The sequence below is a fragment of the Mirounga leonina genome, unplaced genomic scaffold, assembly GCF_011800145.1.
Source record: "Mirounga leonina isolate KUSES-001 unplaced genomic scaffold, KU_Mleo_1.0 Mir_418, whole genome shotgun sequence".
In the NCBI taxonomy this organism is placed as follows: domain Eukaryota; kingdom Metazoa; phylum Chordata; class Mammalia; order Carnivora; family Phocidae; genus Mirounga; species Mirounga leonina.
Window position 1 is genome coordinate 22,055,145 of NW_023270739.1, and position 22,392 is coordinate 22,077,536.

General features: G+C 36.1%; 1 protein-coding gene across 4 annotated transcripts in view; it reads right to left on the reverse strand.

Annotated features, from left to right (window-relative positions):
- The window catches only part of VEZT (vezatin, adherens junctions transmembrane protein), a 72,433-nt gene that overhangs the window by 11,858 nt on the left and 38,183 nt on the right, over positions 1 to 22,392 (reverse strand). For 2 of the 4 annotated variants that reach the window (XM_034987819.1, XM_034987821.1), the window contains 7 exons: positions 21,762 to 22,037; positions 18,867 to 19,004; positions 14,519 to 14,666; positions 9,467 to 9,798; positions 6,587 to 6,780; positions 2,650 to 2,750; positions 910 to 1,117 (listed from right to left, as the gene is read on the reverse strand). In XM_034987819.1, coding sequence (XP_034843710.1) covers positions 910 to 1,117; positions 2,650 to 2,750; positions 6,587 to 6,780; positions 9,467 to 9,798; positions 14,519 to 14,666; positions 18,867 to 19,004; positions 21,762 to 22,037 — 1,397 coding nt within the window. Of the gene's footprint in view, positions 1 to 909; positions 1,118 to 2,649; positions 2,751 to 6,586; positions 6,781 to 9,466; positions 9,799 to 14,518; positions 14,667 to 18,866; positions 19,017 to 21,761; positions 22,038 to 22,392 lie in introns of all 4 variants that reach the window. The other 2 variants (XM_034987818.1, XM_034987820.1) reach the window with 1 other exon arrangement.

Consider the following 22,392-nt stretch of genomic DNA (forward strand, 5'->3'; position numbering starts at 1 on the left):
TGAGCACAGTCTAATAAGGACCTGGGCTATAAAGGGGACCAATGGGAAGAGGAAGGATAAAATCAAGACATGTGTAGCTGGACAAGGGAGAATGGTAGAGCTCCTAAGAGAAGAAAAGAGAAACCTGAGGAACTTTCCAAAAGTATAGGTAATCTATAAACTTCTAGTGAGAACGGGAAAAGAAGGCAGTTGATTTGGAGGCTCCACATAAGTACTCCATAAAAGGGGAATCCCACTCTCCCTACTTAGAAATCTACAGAAGTTAATTCTCAACTAGGAATTAATTTGATAGTGTCAAATATTAAGCTTCCTCTCATTCCTTCCCTCACCTCCCATGAAATCCAACTCAAAAAAAGAAGAGTGGAAAACTTACAGGAGTTTAATGCTAATCGTCAGTATTGTCAATATCCAAACATGGAGACAGTGTGCACAAAAGCACCTCCTCCTCTTCTCCCATCTACTAAAGTGCTCAAATCAATTAAGTAACTTTAACGATATAGCTAACTGGCCTAGGTCTTAATTCATTTGTTTCAATGATGAACATAGAGTTATTAATTTGGTGCTTCACTGAGGTATTTATAGTATCAACATAAAAGAGAACAGTTTAGAATCTCAAATTCACTAAATTTGAAAACACTAATTTATTCAACTTACTGCCAGTTCCAAATAAAGTTTAGTAAAACAGCAAATATGTGATGAAAAAGTATTATTTCATATTCCCAATTTGATTATATACCTACTCTTTTATTGATCATATTGATCTGTGTTTGGAAGAAAAAGTACTATACTTGCTGACAGATCCCTAAAATTAAATCTATAAGAATTTTACAGCTAAAACAAGATTCATAGTTCAAGGAAAAAGAATCCCCTACATTAAAATAACTTTTTTGTTCTGAAGTCAGTGCTTACCGTGATCACTAAATAGAAGTTGCTTCCACTTGTGTCTTTCTGCCTCTGATGCTTTAAATCCCAGCACAGATTTTAATTCTTGGAGGACCCTCTTGGATTCTTCATGTTCACGCTTCTGTCTCTCTCTGTCTTCTTGAGACAAGTAATAAAAATCATCCTTTCTGAAATCACTGTCCATATCTATATCATCTACATAAGCTTCTAATTCCTGAAAATGAATATAAGAAAAAGCACTTCAAGCAGACAATTTTCTAGTAGCATTCATGAACTTATATCTACCCATCTCCAAGATTAAAAAATGAAGACACTTGGCACAGGTCACTAAAGCAAAGGTGGGCAAACAGAGCAAACATATTATTATAGATAAATTGAAGTCTTAAAAAAACTTCACAGTTGATACTAAAAGGGACTGTGGATAAGAAGGTTTAATAACTTCAATCATTATTTTTCTGCTCTGATACCATTCTATAGATCTAGACAAGATTAAGTATTAGCTCTGCAAAACCAATCAAAATTAGAAGGGCTGGTGGTTTGGGGAGGTGGTCAGGTATGTTAAGTCTTCTTGTGGTAGATATTTGTGGTTCTTTCTGACTTCCCAGGAACAGACTAGGATCCTTGCTTATCCAGCCTCCTTGCAGTTATGGGTCAGGCAAATGACTTGGGATCCTCTAATCAGATGTACATGGATCACATCTGACCCAGAAGTTTATTACAAGGGAAGCAGGCATCTTAAGGAATCCATTCTGGTAAGAATGGTGGCAGATCATGTTTCTAGAGGTAGAGGTTCTAAAGGGAGTTTTTATTATTCAGCAATGATAGAGCAATATCTGCAACCAGTGACTGGGCAGTGATGTTGCTGGAAAGGGAACAATTCCTTTGGGTGATTTTGGCCATTTACACCAGCCTGGTTCAAACCTATGTGGTCCTCAGAAATATTCTTTCAGTCATGTACTGTTTTTTCAAACAAAATTTTTGTTTGTTGGGGCTCCTGGTGGCTCAGTCAGTTAAGCGTCCGACTCTTGGTTTTAGCGCAGGTCATGGTCTCAGGGTGGTGAGATGGAGCTCTACGTCAAGCTCTGTACTCAGTGGGGAGTCTGCTTGGGATTCTCTCTGTCCCTCTGTCCCTCCCCCTACTTGCGTGCTCTCTCTCTCTCTTTCTCTAATAAAATAAAATCTTAAAAAAGAAATCTGTTTGTTAAAGGAAACAGAATTGGTCTCCTTTTGCAATTAAGAACTGAGTAGACAGTATGACCAAAGGAAAAGAAGTTTTCCTAAGGATAAGCAGAAGAAATCTTTGTCAGTGTCTAATGAAATCATTGAAAAATTGTTTCTTTAGAGTGAGGTACAGTGTACATGCTGCCAAATGCACAAATCTCAACGTGTGCAGGATTTTCACACATGTATACGGACCGGTAACCACTCGCCCCATTTCCAGCATCCCAGAAGGTACCTTTGCCAATGCATGGATTTTTAATGTGTTTAATCACTTTTAAGTGTCTAAGAAATAGTAAGATATAAATAACATGTAAATTTGCTGGTAGATTCAGTGCACTGAATTCAAGGCATTAAGAACAAATGATGTGATGTCAGTTCAGTACATTGTGTTGTAATTTTGAAGCTCATCACAAACATAAATTTAACAACTTAGTGAATAATTATCTACGCCACTTACAGAGAAAGCAGGCACCCTTTATATGTGGAGCTCTTCTTTAGGGGGAAAAAAAGCAATTTCACCGTTACCTGCTCCTCGGGGATGGGATCTTTGTCTGCAATGTGTAGAGCAGGCTGCGTCAGAGGCGCCACAGTACAACGGGGATTCTCACACGCTATTTCAGGCTTGCCTTAAAAAGCAACAGACCACGTGGAAACGAGTGAACATCTAATTAAAAACATTCTTAGTACTAATATTTTGCCAGTTTCATAGTCCAGCTTGTTCTGATTGTAACTTTTAATTTATAAAAAAAATTAAGGATGTTAAAGTTAACAGTAACAGCAGCAGATTTACAATTTAAGTTAAATTAAACTCTTGGAGGAGTAACTTGTTTTTCTCTCCCTTCTTCATCTCACCATAGTATCTGGCACACAACAGGTGCTCAGTTTTTGTTCATGGCACAGGAACATTCTCAAGACAGACCACCACTCTTCCCCACAAAAAATAAACTTCAATCTTGCACTTCCCTTATATTATTTCTACTCTCAGAAGTTAGAATTGGAAATGAGTTTCACAAGGAATAGTTTGAAGAGATCACCCAGGTGTGAACTTTAATTACTTAATATTGGTGTTTAGTTTCTAATCACCGGGTTACTTAGTCTCATGTCCAGCTCTCTACCTTTCATCATTACCTCTCTACTTAAAAAGAAGTAGGGTTTAAGCATCTAGATTTTTACCTTTCAAGAGTAATGATAGATAACTGGTTGGGACCAGGGTTGGGGGGAGACTCCTGGCTGTCAAGGGCTGGTGTGGACAAAGCAAGCTGGACTGGGATGGGAAAGACTCTCAGTAGGTGTCAGTCAGCAGCAGTGTGGCTTAGGGGACAGCCCATATTGTCAGGCAATTGCTTACACACAGGGATTGAATAAATAAGTAAACATTGAAGATAACGAGTGCCGAGTTTCTCATAATCAGAAACGGGAGGTACAAATAGGGAGAAGGACAGAAAGAACTATGTAGTATTGGGACTGAATTGAAGGTATTGGTGTGAACCCATGGTATATAACATATATGGACAGACGCTGGGAATTGGTAAAAACAGTAACATCCCAGTGGCTATGAGCATACTTAGGATACTTAGCACCCACATGCTGGTTTCTAAATACCATTTTTCCATTAAAAGGATTGAGGGCTTCTTGGACACATGGCTGATGTTAGGGCTCAGGGCAAGGAAAGTATGAAGATGTAAAGAAGTGATCAAAGAAAGAATGATGGTGGCACAAACCACCCTGAATGGGTCACCTCTGGTTAAACTTTGGACAATTTGAGCAACAAAATAATAATATAATACTAACAAATTATGATCCACAGAATAAAACAAGAATCCATATATCCATATTGATATAAATAAGTGGAAAAGGGGGCTATCTGTCTCACAATAGAATGCTGACTAATAAGTGTAAAAAGAAAAGTGGAATTAGAAAATTACCATTTGGCAACAATCACAATACCTAATTCAAGCAAGAACTACTAACCGGGTGGATGCTAAAACTAGTGGGTGAAAACATTTTAAGCTATTTTATTTTACTTATTTAGAAAATTCACCCTTTTTGGTATCTAATTTTATGAGGTTAGACAAATTAGAGTCATATAACCACCACAACCAAGATATAGATACAACCAAGATACAGAACAGCTCCATCACCTCAAAACACTTACTTACGCTGCCTCTTTATAACCTATTCCTCCCTCCATATCCAACTCCTAGAAACCACTGGTATGTCTGCTGTTCCTATTAAATTATACTGTTTTAAGAATGTCATTTCAATGGAATCATAGACTATGCAGTATTTGAGTCTGGCTTCTTTTGATTAACACAATGCATTAGAGATCCTTCCATCTTAATGATGTATCAGTAGTTTCTTTCTTTCTTATTGCTGAGTAGTATTCCATGTGGATGGATATAACAGTTTATCTACTCATCAGCTGAAGGACACTTGGACTGCTTCTAGTTGGTAGTGATTACGAATAAAGCCACTATAAACATTTGTTTACAGGTTTTCAAGTGAACATTACATTTTTATATCTCTTGAGTAAATATCTGAAATGATACTAGCGGGACATATGGAACATATACGCTTAATAGTGGCAAAAAACTTAATATAACCTCAGGGTTTTTTTTTAATAAAATGCTTATCGTGAAAGACGAGAAAGGCTAAAGTAGAATAAAGAACATAAAAGCTAAATGCCATGTGTGATCTGGATCTGGGCATATAAAATTACTGTTGGATCAATCAGTGAAATTAGAATGGGATCTGTGGATTAGAGAGCAATATTGTACCAGTGCTCATCCTGATTTTGATGTATATTGTCGGTATGTAGGAGAATGTCCATTTTCAAAAATGCAAACAGAAGACTTTAGGGGAAATAGGATCTCATGTCTGCATCTTATTCTCAAATGGTTCAGAATAATATTGCCAAAAGAATTTATAGACAGATACACAGAGAGGTAAGGCAAATGTGATAAAATGTCAAGTGAGGAATATGGGTAAAGAAGGGTACTTTGAACTATTCTTATGATATTTCTGTAGTTTTGAAATAACCTAAAAAGAGCTAACACCTACTAAAACACCTGCTTCTTAAAAAAAATCATACAAACATTTTATTCAAAGTTACACAGCCATGGCCACTATGAGCAATTTAGTGAGGAAAGTTTGCAAATGACTTATATCTTAATTTGTACCATTATCACTTATAAGCAAAAGCCACATATGCAGAACATCATGGCTTATCACCTGCCCAGTGTTTTGGAGACAGTTTTAACAATCATGTGTGACTAAAATTCAACATCTCAGAGTATGCTAAGGGGAGGAATAAATGGGATGCATCTCTAAACACCTAGTCGTCTTCTGAGTGTTTCCATTTAAAGAAAATGTACTCAAGAAACTAATATTACACTGTATGTTAACTAACTGGAATTAAATAAAAACTTGAAAAAAAGCCACCCCCAAAAGCCTTAAAAAAAGAAAAAGCTCTAGACTTAAGTCATATCAAAAAGTTAAACATGCATAAATGTTTGCATATATTAAAAATCCTTGGCAAATTTACCCTTTGAAGAAAAAAATTACTCGCCATTTACATTTTAGATGTAAACGATCTATTGGTGATGTATCCGTGATTAGCATGTTAACATTTCCTTTGAAGAAAGTTAACTTTCACTATATAAAGACTTATTCAGCTTCTTAAACACATTAAAGTATTACAGATCTAGCTGTAAATAAAACAATGACTAACAGGGTGATAAAGCATTAATCATCTTTGGCAGCAATACAATTTCTACATAAATCTGATTATCATAAAGGTCCAAGGGATAAACATGGTATTGGATTGTAGCACAAATTTAAAAATCAATATGCCAAATATTTACAATGATTTAGTGAAATGTACTAGTAAAAACTAATATAAAATCTGGGTCAAATGAAAGTGGTTTTGTGGAAAATTTCAAGATTGCCCTTTTGCCCAGCAATACAAGGCATTCCGATGTCACCATTACATAATGGCACTTAACACATTTTTGACCCTTAGTAACAAATACACAGTGCTGCCCTATTATAGCGCTGGTATACTATTCGTGAATGCCTGACGTAGTCTACCTTACAAGCAAGACTCAATTTCTGGCCTATAGCTATCAAACTCATTATTACACTAACTGGAAAAGAATTTCTCTGGAAGTTCTAGTAATGGAATAAGACTTTTTAAAATCTACCCCTTCATTAAGTTTTTTAAAAAGGAGGTATAGGATTCAGAGAACTTTCAAATCATATTCATTTATTGTTTACAAAATAAGAGCCAGACTTTATATTCAGTGCCAATTTGTATGTTTAAGTTCAACTTTTCTTTTAGTAAACTAAGAAGTTTTGTCAAGTCACTTACATCATAGAGATAAGAAACCTACCTAACAAAATCTTACTGGAGGACAGTAAGCACGTCTGATAAATGTGTATGAAGGAAAGCTCTTATTGGTACCTTTTATATCTGTGTTTCTTCGGAGCAGTCGGTCCACTTGAGAAATGGCCTCTTCCCAGCAATTGTTGCTTGCCTGAACATGGGGCTGAATCAACTTCAACTTCTGTTCTAGGATTTGATAAGATTCTGATACTAGTTCTTGTGTTTCTTTAGTACAAACAAGCTTTTCAAGTTCATCTTCAAGAATTATTACCCTAAGTAGTAAAGAAAAACAGAAACAGATTTCTAAAATATTAAATAGAAAATTTATAATTCATAAGGCTTATTTAAGAAATAAGCTTATAAAATGAAAAGAGTTCTGGAGATGGAAAGTGGTGATGGTTGCACAACAAAGTATATATACCTAATGCCCCTGAACTGTATGCCTAAAAATGGCTAAATGGTAAATTTAATGTTAAGTGCATTTTACCACAATGTTTTCAAAAGCTTATAAAGGATATCACCTATTTATTCAACAATATTTCTTTTACATATATGAGGCATTTATGAACTGAAAGGATAAATTAAGCTCATTTCATACTTAATAGGAAACATAACTGAATCAGGGACATTAGGCATATATATGTAAATATAATATAATACCATAAAAAGCTCTAACATTTTATTTCCACTTTACAGATGAGCAATTGGGTCCAGAGAGTTGAAGAAACGTGCCCAGAGTTAGACAGCTGGTAGGCTCCATGTTCGGGCTGGATAGAAGCACAAAAGTGTAATACCACAGAAAGATAAAGACCGTGTTGTAAGAATTCAGAAGAGGAGAAAATTGCTACCAGCTATGGGTACAGACAGGGAACAGCTAAGGAAGAGGTACTTTTGAGGAAGCACTGAAGGATGGATAAAATCTGAACATGTACAAAAGATGAGGAAGGTCATTCTAAATGGTACATGGGAAAAGGCATTTATGCAGTGTCTTTGGACTGAAAGAAAGGAATGAGAAATAAAGACAGAAAGGCAGACTATATCAGGTTATAGCAAATCCTTTCAACAGAATGTTTTAGACAGACTGTAGTCCATGCTGCTACACTCTGAAACCAGTGAAGATTTTTGGTTAAGTGAGAAAGCAAATATATGCCTCAGAAACATTACTGGTAGTCAGCACTCTAGAGGCAGAGAGAAGAGTAGAAGGGTTAATGCTCTAGTGTACAAAACTGGGAAGAACAAAGGGGACGAGTGAGGAGGAGGAGTGAAACAAAACGAATGTTTAGATAACACTTAGTGTGAAGCGCTGCTATAGAGTAAATCAGATATGGCTTGTGACTGGTATACTCTGTTTGAAAGATGACATTTAGTACCATATATAGAATATTTCATTTTTAAACATCCTTCCCATGCATAATCCACAGTCTCTGCCAAGGTACAAAGCCCCTCTTTTTCATGTCCATCCAGTTTAGCCTCTTTCTTCCCTGAGCCATCTTCCCTAACTCTAATGCATTCTATTAAGTCCTGTATAGTTCTGATTCTATTGCCAAAAATTAATTCTTTAGAGACTCTGGCTTTGCCCAATACAACCTTTCCACTAAAATGTTTTCTCTGACATATAACCAACCTTTGTTGTCCCCTCAAGTAGAGATTGCCTTATCTTCCGTAGTCCTTGTGGGAGATAGGACTGAGTCCAGTTAGCATTCATTCATCTGCTTTCTTAGAACAGCTGCTAGAGACCACTGGAACATCCCTGCCTCACAGTTTCTTAATTTCCCCCTATGCCCTAACCTTTATAGCTGCCTTTTATACCTCAGACATATGGGTAAAAACTGATTTTCTCAAAATGTCTTTCTCACCTTAATTTCTTATTCTTGTTCATCATATTCTTCCTTACTCCAGTGAACTAGCCCTTTGATTTTACTGAGACGTCAAATGCTTTTGACCTGTTTTTGTTGTTTGTTTGTTTTTATCTTACAAAACTGAGTCCTGACCTCCCCCTTCTACTTCTTGCCTGGTATCCAGGGTCAGGTACATTAACTACAATCTTATCAACTCATTAAATTCCCATGACCTTCCTGATTACCAACATAATATGAACCCAACCATTCATTTGATCCAGTCCTATACTACAAGTATCTGTTACAGAAAAATGTCACTGGAATGACTGGATGCTACATTTGACCAAGGCAGAGTACCAATAATACCATGCAAAGTAGGGGTGCCTGGGTGGCTCAGTTATTAAGCGTCTGCCTTTGGCTCGGGTCATGATCCCAGGGTCTTGGGATCGAGCCCCGCATCGGGCTCCCTGCTCAGCAGGAAGCCTGCTTCTCCCTCTTCTACTCCCCCTGCTTGTGTTCCTTCTCTCGCTTTGTCTCTCTGTCAAACAAATAAAATCTTTAAAAAATATATACCATGCAAAGTAGAAGATAAACAAATATAAACTATGGACCCTGCACTTTAATATTCAACTTGGGCCAAAAAGTTTGTCCTCTGGCTCAGAAAATGTCCAAATCTACTTTAATTCATTTTTAAAAATTATAATATATTATTCTTCAACTATATATAACAATACCTCTTATAACTTACTGTTCCAGTGCTGGCAGATCTTTTTCTCAGATTGCAGGGTTCAGTTTAAGAGCCCTACTTAAAGAGCGTTAAAAAAAGCTCAATCTTTGTAAACATCTCCATTTCAGCTCTCAAACAGAATGAACACCTGCTTTTGTCCCTTCTAGGTTTTCTGTTGAAATCAGACAAAGTGAAAACTATAAATGATTCCCCCAAATTATAGTACCTACAAATCATTCTTTCTCTGCTACATTCATAGTTATAAACCATTCTTCATGCTGCATGTCTCAATTTTGCTTCTTTCTAGCTAGGATATAAGCCAACAACCACAATGGCACAAGAATGAGGCTTGCTAATCATGGGGACATTTTCTTATTTGGCTTCTAAACTTACTCATTCAGTAACGCTTTCAGATGGAGCTGCAAGCTGCGTACTGCTGTGTGAACGTTATTCAGTTCTCTTGACTTCTGTTGAGTTTTGGATAAACGCTGGGGTACTGACTGGTGCTGAGTTTCAAAATACCGATAAAACTCATAGCTGCGCTTAAGCTCTTCCAAGCAGGCAGAATGAGCATGAGGTAGACCTTGAGTCACATCAGATAAAATACGATGAGGCAAAAGTGCTGGAGTAAGTAAGGGCCCAGGAGGTGAATTAGCTGTAGAAAGTAATAGGGCTAGCCGTCTGAAGAACTCTGAACTCTGTGCCACCCAGAGTTGAAACAAAACCTAAAAAGAAAAAGGGACTACATCAATTAAAAAAAAAAAAAAGGTCAAAATTCAAAACAAACTACAAATTTGTTCATCTTAACTTCTGGTTAAATTTCTTACTTTATCCTAAGTAATGAATATAGCTGAGCTTGAACTAATCCTGAAGATTAGCCAAGAATGTTAGATCAAATTATGTAGTCATGGCATGTGAGAACTCCTAATACGAATATAGCATGTAATACCAGTATATACTTCAGAACAGTTCTATCCCAGAAAAAAAGTGTTGATAACGAGATACATCTATTAGAAGTGAATATTCCTTGATGAATTACTTACAAATTTTACACAAAGTAGAAAAGAAGACAGTAGGAATAATGGACCTATAGAAGTCTAAAGAAATGAGTCAGTGAGGCATCCAGAATTTATTGTTCAAAATTATACCATTATTTTGGCCTAGGAAATAGCTAAGAAATAACATAAAAATCAGTCCAGAGTAGGGGATGTCTGGCACGAGAAACTGCAAAACCCATTCTTGAGAGGTACACCCTGAATCAACAAAGGATTTCTCCAGATGTAGTCCTGTTCAACATGAGGACATGAGGACAACATCCCACAAATAAACAAATACACGAGGAAGCAATCTAATATGAGTAAGAGCAGACAACAGAAAGATAATTTTTCACAACAATGAAAGAGGATATTACTTAGATCGCTTTATTAAATGAACTTTAAGTTATACAAATGCTGAATTAAGATAATTTAATATAAACCTCTCTTACTATTAACTTATTTTTTTAAACTGAGCTAGGTCAAATTTCTAAACTGCTGAAGACACACTGTCTAGGAATTCTTGAATTTATATCAACAGCTTACCTCGCAAGTCTTATTATTTAACCATTAAAATTTGTGACCACAATGATTTCTTTATGGTCCTTTATTTGATCATTCAGCATATTCTTTTTTTTTTTTTTTTTTAAGATTTTATTTATTTATCTGAGACAGAGAGAATGAGAGAGACAGAGAGCACATGAGAGGGGGGAGGGTCAGAGGGAGAAGCAGACTCCCTGCTGAGCAGGGAGCCCAATGCAGGACTCGATCCAGGGACTCCAGGATCATGACCTGAGCCGAAGGCAGTCGCTTAACCAACTGAGCCACCCAGGCGCCCCATTCAGCATATTCTTGAGCACCTGGATATGCCAGGCACTGTTCTAGGTGCTGGTAATACAACAGATAACAAAAATGAAAAAAAAAAAAAAATCCCTTTCTTGATGGAACTTATATTCAGTTGGCAGGGGGAGCAAAAGATTCTAACAAGTAAGATAGTTTCTTGGCTGATGAGCTATGGGAAAAAATACAGCAGAGAAGGGGAATAGCGAATGTGTGTTTATGTGTGTATACATGGGGGAGGAAAAGGGAGAGAGAGGCAGAAGGAGGGAAAGATGGGATGGCCAGGAAGGTCTCTAAAAGTGTCATCTGGGGGTGCCTGGGTGGCTCAGTCGGTTAAGCGTCTGCCTTCAGCTCAGGTCATGATCCCAGGGTCTTGGGATCGAGCCCCGCATCTCCCCCTGCTTGTGTTCCCTTTCTTGCTGTGTCTCTGTCAAATAAATAAATAAAATCTTTAAAAAAAATAAAAGTGTCATCTGAAGGAATTGAGCCATGGGACTATCATCAGGGAAAAGAGTCACAGGGAGCAGTAGATTCACGTACAAAGTCCTGTAGTCAGACTATATAGTACTTGGGACATGTGAAGAAGAGCAAGGTCAGGGTGGCTGGGTACAATAAGTAAGGGACAGCATGGTAAGCAATGAAGTCCCTGAAATAACTGGCTTTTACTCTAAGAAAAGTGGGGAGCCACTGAAGGGTTCTAAGCAGAAGAGTTATATGATCTCAGTTATGCTCCAGTCAGAAGGATACTACAATAATCCAGGTGGGAGTTAATGGTAGCTTGTACCCCAGTGGTTAGTGGTTAAGAGGTGAGCAGTAGTGAGACTCTGGATATACCATGTAACTAGAACCAACAGAATCTCTTGATGGATTGTTTATGAGAGAAAAAGTGTTATCAAAGATGATTCCAGAGTTTTGGGCCACAGCAACTGAAAGAATCAAGTCGGCACAGCTTATCACCACTTTTAAAAAGACTATCAAATCACTGCCATATTCTCCAGTTAAACCAAAACTAAGAAATATGCATTTTTTCCCATTTGTTGTTTGGATAGGGAAGTGGCTCTGGATGACAGGATAACCATAGCTTATGGGCAAATAGGAAATTTTGATTTAAAGCATTTTCACAGAATGTGGATTTATTTTTTAAAGCAGGAAACATACTATTTTATAATGATGAAAAAACTAGTTAAAAATTTGAACAAAGAGAAAGAGAGACAAGGACTTTATACTAAATATTTTATATACATCCCCCTCAGGGCACAATGAGGAGGTAGCTTTTCTTTCCAAAGGTGCAGCACTTGCTAAGTTTTCCTGAGAGGAGATATGTGAACAATAAAATCTAAATCCAAAGGATATTTTCTTTATAGGTCACAAAGAAAATTACAAAGGAAAACAAAGGTGCTGATTTATTTGTAAACCATCTTTCACAACATTTAAAAAAAAATTAATTAGTGTTGCTCTTTAGAGACAGAAATTTCCTTTAAATTTAACTTGCTTTTAACTTAAAATTTAACTTAAAATTTCCTTTAAAATTTAACTCACAAAGTCCATTTTTAAATTCTTTATCTGGGTACAATGGCAACTATACAAGGTGGCAAAACATAGTTTTTGAACATTATAGGGGTTTTCAGTGGTTTATAAACTCTGTGGACTTCAAGATAAAGCTTCTTGCAGAGGCTGATACTCCTGGTAATAATACAATCATTGAGTTTGGTTATAGATTACTTATGTGTCAAGATAAAGCAAAAGTCAAAGAACTATGGTCTAATTTATAAAACAACTTCGGTGAACAAAAAGGATTTAGCTACAACTAGCATCTTTTGCAGAAGTGCAATTACTGATTCAAAGCACATGATTTTTAAGGCTCCTTGTATGTCAAATTGCATTTTTTTAAAAAAACATTTTATTTATTTGAGAGAGAATGAGCATTAGTGGGGGGGGGGGGTGGAGGGAGAGGCAGAAGCAGACTCCCCACTGAGCATGGAGCCCAACATGGGGCTCAATCCCAGGACCCCGAGATGATGACCTGAGCTGAAGTCAGACGCTTAACTGACTGAGCCACCCAGGCGCCCCTATGTTAAATTGAATTCTGAACAACTTTAGGGAACCAAGGAAACCAGTAAGAAAATTACTGCAGCAGCCTAGGTAAGAAATGATGAGGGCTAGAATGAAGATGGTAGACAGGGACACAGAATGGATGGGTTTAAACATTTTCCAGGTCAAACAGACACAAGAATCTACTGACAGACTGGATACAAGGGATAAAAAGACAGATAAGAAGGCTGGTATCCAGGTTTCGAGCTTAATAAGTTGCGTGGTGCCACTTATTGAAATGGGTTAGAAAGAGGGTAAGAATAAGTCAAGGCAAATTTCAAGTAATAGTAAAGGAAACAAAAAAGCCCCCAAGGAATTAGAATATTTATGTGAATCTGGAAATTCTAAGGATGTAGAGACTGATGCAGTTTCAGAACTAACTGGATCTTGGTGTGTATGCTGTCAACTACACTTGCACTGGTTTTCATGGTACCAAGTAAAGTTTTGAAGATGAGAAACTAAAATATCTAAGTGGAGTTTGCTAAAGACTGAAACAGAATCCAAAGACACTCAGATTGACTATTTAAAACCACTACCAGAATCTCACCAAACACATGGTTTTTCTAACTTGCTTTATTTTGTTTTTTTTCCATCTTACAATTTTTCTACCACTCGTTCCAAAGAATGTACCATAAATCATTATCAGTCTTATTATTACTGAACTTTTGTTTCCAATATTTGTTGTTGTAGGAATATCATGAACATACTGCGTATATTTTGACTACTCCGATAAATCTTTAAGCTTAAGATTACTGCAGAGTACATTCCTTTCTGAAGATTGGTATTAACTGCTAAAGTGAACTAATTTGTACTTTCATTATTAGTGTGAGGTCTCTCTGCTCATAGATAATGAATATTATCAACTTTCAATATCCTTGGCAAAATGTCTACTTACTACTAATGAGATTGAAAGCTTTATCATATTTATTGGCCATTTCTATTCCTTCCTTTGTGCAGCCAGTCCATGCACCTGATGTATCTTGTCTAGGTTTTACATACCTTAGTGCTCTTTATGTAGAGAGAATTATATCTACCTTTTTAAAAAAATCACTGCAATTTTTTTCATTTAGAAGTTTAATTCTTATTTAGTCAAATATATCCTTTTATGCAGATCTTCCAAGGAAAGATATAGATCTTATAAGTTCTTTATCCAAGTTTGTTAAAACAAATAGTCATAAAATCACTCATATTGGTTTTCTATTAATGTAAATTCACTTATCTATAAACTCTGATTTAAGGCAAGAAATTCTTATAGTAAGAATTTTAAGTATTTTTGATATCAAAATTTAAGGATCTCCTCGTCCAATCTTTATGATGCTCTCAACTTTTAAAGATAGCTTCGCAAACATCAGGAAGGCTATTATAATGATGGTATCCAGCAAACAATAAAAAGGAACAGGTGGACCATTTACATTCATATAGCACAGGCACAATCCAAGTGCATCTATCTTTTGTTCAGCCCTTTCGTTACACAGATTACCTTCAAAGCAGGGAGGCTGAAACCATCTGTGAGGTTATGTGCTTCTTCTTCTGAAATATGCTCTTCACTAAGTCCCAGGCCCAGCTCCTTAAAAGGCACTGCACAGATGTAGTTGGTTACATTGTCACTCTCAGAGTTCAGGGGGTAGGTTAAATTAGGTTAAGGCAATCAACAAAGCCTTTTCATTAAAAAGTATAAAGGGTACAGTGAAACCATCCAAAATTACCTTTACTAGTCTTTATTCTAAACTTTGACTGGAGGTGATGAATGTCCATTAAAAAAAACAACACAAAACCCATCTTAAAATTTTCTATATTGGGCGCCTGGGTGGCTCAGTCGTTAAGCGTCTGCCTTCGTCTCAGGTCATGATCCCAGGGTCCTGCTCAGCGGGAAGCCTGCTTCTCCCTCTCCCACTCCCCCTGCTTGTGTTCCCTCTCTCACTGTCTCTCTCTCTGTCAAATAAATAAATAAAACCTTTAAAAAAAAAACCTACTATATTAACATACCTCAGGTATCTTACAGGATACCTGTGACTAAAGTATCTTTATATCTATCTAAAGAATTAAAAGTTCAATTCTTCACAAGTGCTAAAGTACTAACTTAGTTATTTTTGACAAGTACCTTTTGAAACTGTATTATGTACTTTATTGTATCATGGCTCAGGATACTACAGTAAAGACACCTCTCTTCCTCCCAGTGTGAACACTGCAGAACATCATTAGCACTAAGCCTGCTCTACCCCTGTAGTTCGACACAGACTATTGTTCTGGCTCTGCTTTCCTCTTCCTCATGGGCATCTATCAATTTACTATGTGATTTTTTCCCCCCTTCAACAGTTTTTGTTTTGTTTTTTAATGTAAGGGGAGGGGGAGGCACAGAGGGAGAAAGAGATTCTTTAGTAGGCTCCAAGGCTCGACGCCCAGCACGGAGCCTGATGTGGGGCTTGATCTCACAATCCTGAGATCATGACCTGAGCCGAAATCAAGAGTCAGATGCTTAACTGACTGAGCCACCCAGGCACCCCACCTTCAACAGTTTTTGTAAAGAATTATATGCATACAATTCTTGATACTGAACTATTTTTATATTTCCAGCATACTCTTATCTAGTCATACATAGAACAATATTTTAATATAGTGCTATAGTAAATCTATAAATATTCTATTTAAGTATTTTGTATCTCCATCTGTGAGTTTGGTCTAGTTTTAATTCTTTGTAATTTGTGTTTTGGTACTGCAATTGTAGAAATTTCATAAATAAAATGATGTAGGGGAGGCTTTCTAACCTTTTCTATGGTCTAAATAGTTTTTTGAAAAACTATAAAACCATCTGGACCTGATAGTTAAAATTTCTTTTATTCATTTAGTTTTTGAACATGTAATATATTCACAGGATTAAAAATTCATAAGGTATAAAAAATTCATAAGGTATTAAGAGGTACAGTAAAAACTACTTCCTACCCCTGTCCCTTAGCCACCTCATTCCCCTAGGCAAAGGCAAAAGTAATCAGTTATTAGTATCCCTCAAGATATTCTTATGCATCTTTCAAGATACTTTATGCATACAGGCATACATAAAAGCAAATCCAAATATAAATGTGTATGTGGGGATATGTATATATATGTACACATGCACACACACATTTATTCCCTCATATATATCTCCCATATACATATAATCTCACACATATACACACGTATATATACAATCCCTGTTATGCACAAATGGAAGCATAGTGTAAATAATGCTCTGTACACTTCATTTTTTTCAACAACATGATTTGGATATCATGCATCAAGAACTTTATCACTTTTTTATAGCTGCGAATTTTCCATTGTTTACATATAACCAGTTGTGTTTTTTTAAATGGAGTATTTTTTATCACATACCTAATCTCTTTAAGTTTTTTAATTCTTCCTAGGTCAGTTTTGAAGATTTGTATTTTGATAAGAAATTATCCATTTCCTTCTACATTTTCAAAGTTGCTGCCACGAAGTTGTATAAATTATCTCCTTATAATTATCTTAATTTCTTCCATATCTATGGGTACAGCTCTATTCCCATTACTAATTTTGTATATTTCTACTCTTTTTACTTTGATCAGGCATGTGAGGGTTTATACTTATTGGTCTTTTCAAAGAAATAGTTGGTGGATTCTTTTTTATTTTAATTCCCTACGGTTTTTTGTGTGGTAAATATGTTCCGGTCCCTGCCTACCTCTGAATCTCATCTCACACCCCAACTCCCAACTTACTGTGCTCCAGTCATGACGGCCCTCTTGCTATACTCGACTCATGCTAAAATAACTCCTGCCACAGATCTTTATGCTCCCTGGTTCATCAAACTGGAACATGATCCTTCTCCTCATTCAAATGTCAATTTAAAGGCCTCAAGGAGGCCTTCCCCTATGATCCAATCAAAAGCCTTAACCCACCAATCACTCTCTATCCTACTCTGCTGGAGTTTTTTACTTTGTAACAGATACGTGAAAAGCTCATGTGTTCACTTTTTATTCATAATCTCATCCACTAGAAGGTAAGAGCCATGAGGACAAGGATCTTATCTTTCTTGTTCACTGCTAGGTTCCTATTACCCAGAAAAGTGACTGGCACAAGAAACTCATAAATTTGCAATCATTGTTAGGCTATCCCTTTTCACTCCCTTACCCCTCACTAAACTCTAAGTACCGTGTCTATTATGTATACCACCATAAATCCAGTGGCTGGCATACTGCTTGGCACTGAGTTTATTCTCAATAAATATTTACTGGATGAGTAACTCCTTGAAGTGCACATGCCATACTACCATACCTTTATTTCTTTCCGTATCTTTGCTCCATTCTACTTGGAATGCAGACTCTTATTATCTGCAAGGTTAACTCCTCGAAAGCATTCTCTGACCCTGCCGGCCAAGTACATTGTCCTGCTATGCTGGAAGGCACCCTGGGCACTTATATTGTATTATGAATACCGGTTTATCTATTGAAAATACTCAAAAGTCTTTAAAAGTAGGTCATACAAGTTTTTACTCTATCTTTGTAACACATAGCAGGCAGGTATTTAGGCAGAGGGGGAACTGAATGGACAAGTTCATGACTAAAATTAAAATGCTTTCAATTTCCAAAGAACAGCTGGTACAGTTAAAAATATATACATAGAAAGATTTCAAGTCATTAAGTCCTATAGTCAAGACACAACTTCACAGGGGCGCCTGGGTGGCTCAGTCGGATAAGCGTCTGCCTTCAGGTCAGGTCATGATCCCAGGGTCCTGGGATCGAGCCCCGCATCGGGCTCTCTGCTCAGCGGAGAGCCTGCTTCTCCCTCTGCCTGCCACTCTGCCTATCTGTGCTCTCTATCTCTCTGTCAAATAAATAAATAAAAAATCTTAAAAAAAAAAAAAAAAGGCACAACTTCACCTCTTACAAGTTATGTAACACCAAGCAAATCACAGAAAGTAGAGAGTTTATTTAGTTTTCCTACTAAAATGGAGACAAAAAGATCTACTTGGAAAAGTATATATAAACATATGATAAAGCACTCTGTAAACTTCCAGCATTATATTTATCAGTGCTATAGTACCCAAAATACTGAAGGTACAAGTAGTATATTTGCATTTCATTTACTCATAATTTAAATGATCTATGAATCTGAACTGAAATAAAGATCCTATACACCTTTATTTCCTGATTAACAGAACTAATTTCCTGCTGTAGTAAAGTGAAGTGACAGACTTACTGTCATGCAGTCTCTGAGTGTTTATTATACACAAGACACTGCCTAAGCACTTTAGATGCACTAACTCATTTGATGTCAACAAAAACACAGTCAGGAAGAGTATGTTGTTATTGCCATTTTTAAAATGAATAAAGCAAGGTACAGAAAGTTAAGAAACTTGCTTACGGTCACCTAGGCAGTAACTGATACAGCTAAAATTTAAACTTAGCCAATCTGACTTGAGAGCCTCTGTTTTTTGAAAGGGGAAGGATTTCCTGTTACCAGTTTATTTCCATGTCATGACGCAAATTTGCCAGGTCCAGTAGCTTTTAAAAATGTCAGACCTAGAAAAGCCAGATTCTTCTGACTTTATTCTTTGGACCAGTAATGGGAGAGCCTTTGAGTTTTTTCCTTGTTGAAACTGAGCCACACGAGAACAGAAAAACCTTCTTCCTGTCTGGTATTGTTATTCCCCCCAGAATGCTTTTCCAGTTTTAAAATAGGAGTGATGATGGAAATTAGCTTCAAAATAGACGATCTCAGTTTACACTTAACTTTTACAGGATGCAACTATACTATCTATATTCATGACTCTGGAAGCATATTTATTCTTACATATAGACAGAAAAGGATATTTTTTCAGCATATATAGGGTAGCTAGCCTTGCTGCTTGGAAGTTGGCTCTTACAGTTCTGTAGACCGCTTTCCGAAGACCGATGAGATGCTGACTGGGATGCTGTCCAGCTTTATTAAATGGGCAAGCAGCACTGACCCTGTCAAGCAAACTTGAAAAGTAAAATGTGATACAACTGTACCGGTGTCCTAAAGTTTTTGTTTCCTAAATCCACAATTCTATTAAACTTAGAAAAAAAATCCTTTATCGTGGTTTTTATAGAAAATGATTGTAAATATCCCAACTCAGGTCCCACACATAGCCATTTCCCAGATACATATATTGTCACCAAAAAGAAAAGACAAATGAAAAATTAAAATCTCGAAGAGTAAAGGCTTCTTTTGATATGGGGAAACAATACATTTTATTCAAAATATAGTAGAAAGGTAAGGAATACTTATGTAAGACATTGCAATTTTTTGATATAGACATTCTACTTGCTAAAATATACTAAAGTGGTACTACTTTACATCCAGTTGTCAAAACCCAAATCTATAATAAGTATGAAAGCCTTAATTACAAATACTTTTACATTCTTAATATGCATTTATGTATGGTCACCAATCATACTTTTGGTCACTTGTACAGAACAATCAAATACTTTATAGAAATACATTCTGTACATTCATAGAAGTAGGGTAGAACGACTTACCCACCTGCTGCCACTGGCACTTACCTACTCAAAATGAAGTAGGGGACGCAGGGAGATAACAGGACCAGTGGCCAACAGGGGAATGCAAGTAGAAAGGCAAAGGAAGGGTTACTAGGTAGTGGCAAAGCTTCTCTCAAAGCTATTCAAGAGGAAGCACATTTCATAGCACTTTCCAAAAGAGAAATGGGGAGTACCTATTTGCAACAATGAAGTAGATCATGCTTTTATAAATGAAATGAAAAATAATTACATATTACACAGCTATGGGATAATAGTTTTTTCACCTAACCAGTAACTTCTCCCAGTAGCAAAGTAAAATATTAGAATTTATAAATTTCTTACACTATAACCACAAATTTGCAAAACATCTAACTCAAAACTCTTAAAATATTGAACCAAACTAAAATATATTCAGGCATTAAAAATCTATTTAAAAAACAGAGGACAATGGACTGTCAGGCTTATTTTAAAATAACAAAATGAGGCAAAGAATTGTTAAATTCTTTGCTAGAAAGGACAAACTGAGGCGAACAAAAGAGGGTATGTTTTCAATATATGGCATTATTGTGTGAGTTTCATTTTACTAATAAATCAGTTTTAAAGATGAAAATATTTCTAAAAAAGTTATGATTCAAGATTCATTATTCCTCATAATTTTTTCAATCCATTATCCAGTTAGATGGAAACAAGTGAAACAATTTTGCCAACATTTCTTTAGCCTGCCTGCATGTCAATGGAGAGAAGTCATAATCCAGAGGTCAATCATGTCTAGCTGGCCCATTTTAGTTCTTCATGCCAATTCTATACATAATTCCATAATGTAAGTTGAAAAATGACAAAAAGCACAGAATCCCCTATACATGCCTAAGCATTAATTGGACACAGAGCCACGTTGCTTAACCAGTCAGTCTTCTCAAATGAAATACTGTGCAAATCAAGAATGAAAAGGAGTTATTACTTAGTGTTGTTTTTAACTTTTAAAATCTAAATGTTCAAACAACTTAATATTTGCTATGCTCTACCAACAAGTAGACTTTAAGTACAATATGAATGACAAAAATTCAGAGAGCTATGACATTTTGAATTGAGCAGAAAGAGAAGTTATAAAATCTCTCTCATGGCTCGAGATTGTTTAAACACTGTTCTAGAACACAACAGAGTGAAGAATGAGATGACTACTGGAGATTCTTCCACTTCCTGTTTCGTGATTTTCCACATACGGCTTTTCCATCAGGACTGTTTAAGTTATTCTTAATAAGCACGGCAGAGTGAAGAACGAGTTGACTACCAAGGTTCTTCTGCTCTCCCTTTCCGTGATTTTCCAGGTATAAGTAATTAAGAGTAATAATTATTCTTCACCATGTACTTGCTTTCTCCCGCCTACAGATTACAAAGGTTATAGGAGTTAAATAAATTGTTAAATATACTACAGTACAACTGTCATTTGTTAGTGGTTAGCAGGCAGCCTAGTGCACCAGGAAACGCTCAAGAGTCAGGTGGAATGGATCTGAACATTTGCTCTACCATGTGTAATTGCAGGCTTTTGGTTATATGCAAAATTACCTAGCACAGTATTTGGAACATAATGGTGCTCAATAAATATAACTACCCTTATAATAATAGAATAATATCCTATATATCCGGTAGCTTAATATTTAAGTAAGACTAGACTAGACTGGTGAATATTTAATTTCCTGTGAGAATGTGAAACATCATTATTTGCCTGATACTCTGAGAGTATTAGTGCTATAATACCTGCTAACATTTACTTAAAGAATATTATTAATGCATGGCAAAATTTTTCAAAATGAATTCAAGTCCAATACATCTATCATTTAAACTGAGGAAAGAGAGCAACTGGCAGAGAGTAAAGAAAGCAAACATTTGTTGGGTAACTTTGCATGCTAGGTTCCATGTTAGGCTCTCTCTATTATCTCATAAAATAATCACATTAGAACACAGAAATAATCATAATTCTCAAAGCTCTTTGGTTTCTCAAAGTAGATAGGCAAAATCATACTACATATTAAATCCAGCATATAATGTATTTGTTCCTTCACAGTTAAGAGACTTTAGTAAGTGCCTAAGAGAAACCTACTTTTTTCTATAACTGCAACACAGAAATGAAAATAGGTAATAAATATTCTAATTTAACTATGTAGTAGAAAAGAATTATTTAAAAAATAAAATGAAAAATGAACTCACAGTGTAAATCCTCTGGAAATGACTTCAGTTTCTTGAATGAGACGTAAAGCTTTTCTCACAAGGTTAGTAAAAGCTCGGCTATTTGTTGCTGTATCTTCTAAATGGACATTGTATTTTTTTAGAGTTACTTGTAGTTTGGCTGTTGTCCATAATCTCAAAGCTTTTACGATCAGAAAAATAAACAGAATCACTCCCCATACCAGCCAGGAAGATACAATCCACCAAGTGGGAAGCATAATGAGCAAACTAATGAAGGCAAACAGCACTGAGACATCCCTATAACAGAGAAACCAAGAAAATGATATCCATCAGACTAGAGAAAGATGTGTAATTTAGGTTTACTACAATAGATAAATGCTAGCTCCTTTGTAAAGTGTGACTTAAAAAAATATGACATTTAAACTCATACTTTAATAGGAAGAGGACATGAACAGTTCTGTATATAAATCCCTTTTTGCTATTCTTTCTAAAAACATGGCCTGGGACTTCTGCATTAGACCCAAATACTTCAAGTAGTCGAAAAGTTTTAGGACTGAACTGTCAGTAATGTGAAATCGTTTAAAAATATCTAGCAAATAAACAATGGTGCTTAGGTATTAAAATGTGAGCTAAGTTTAGGTAAAGGACATAA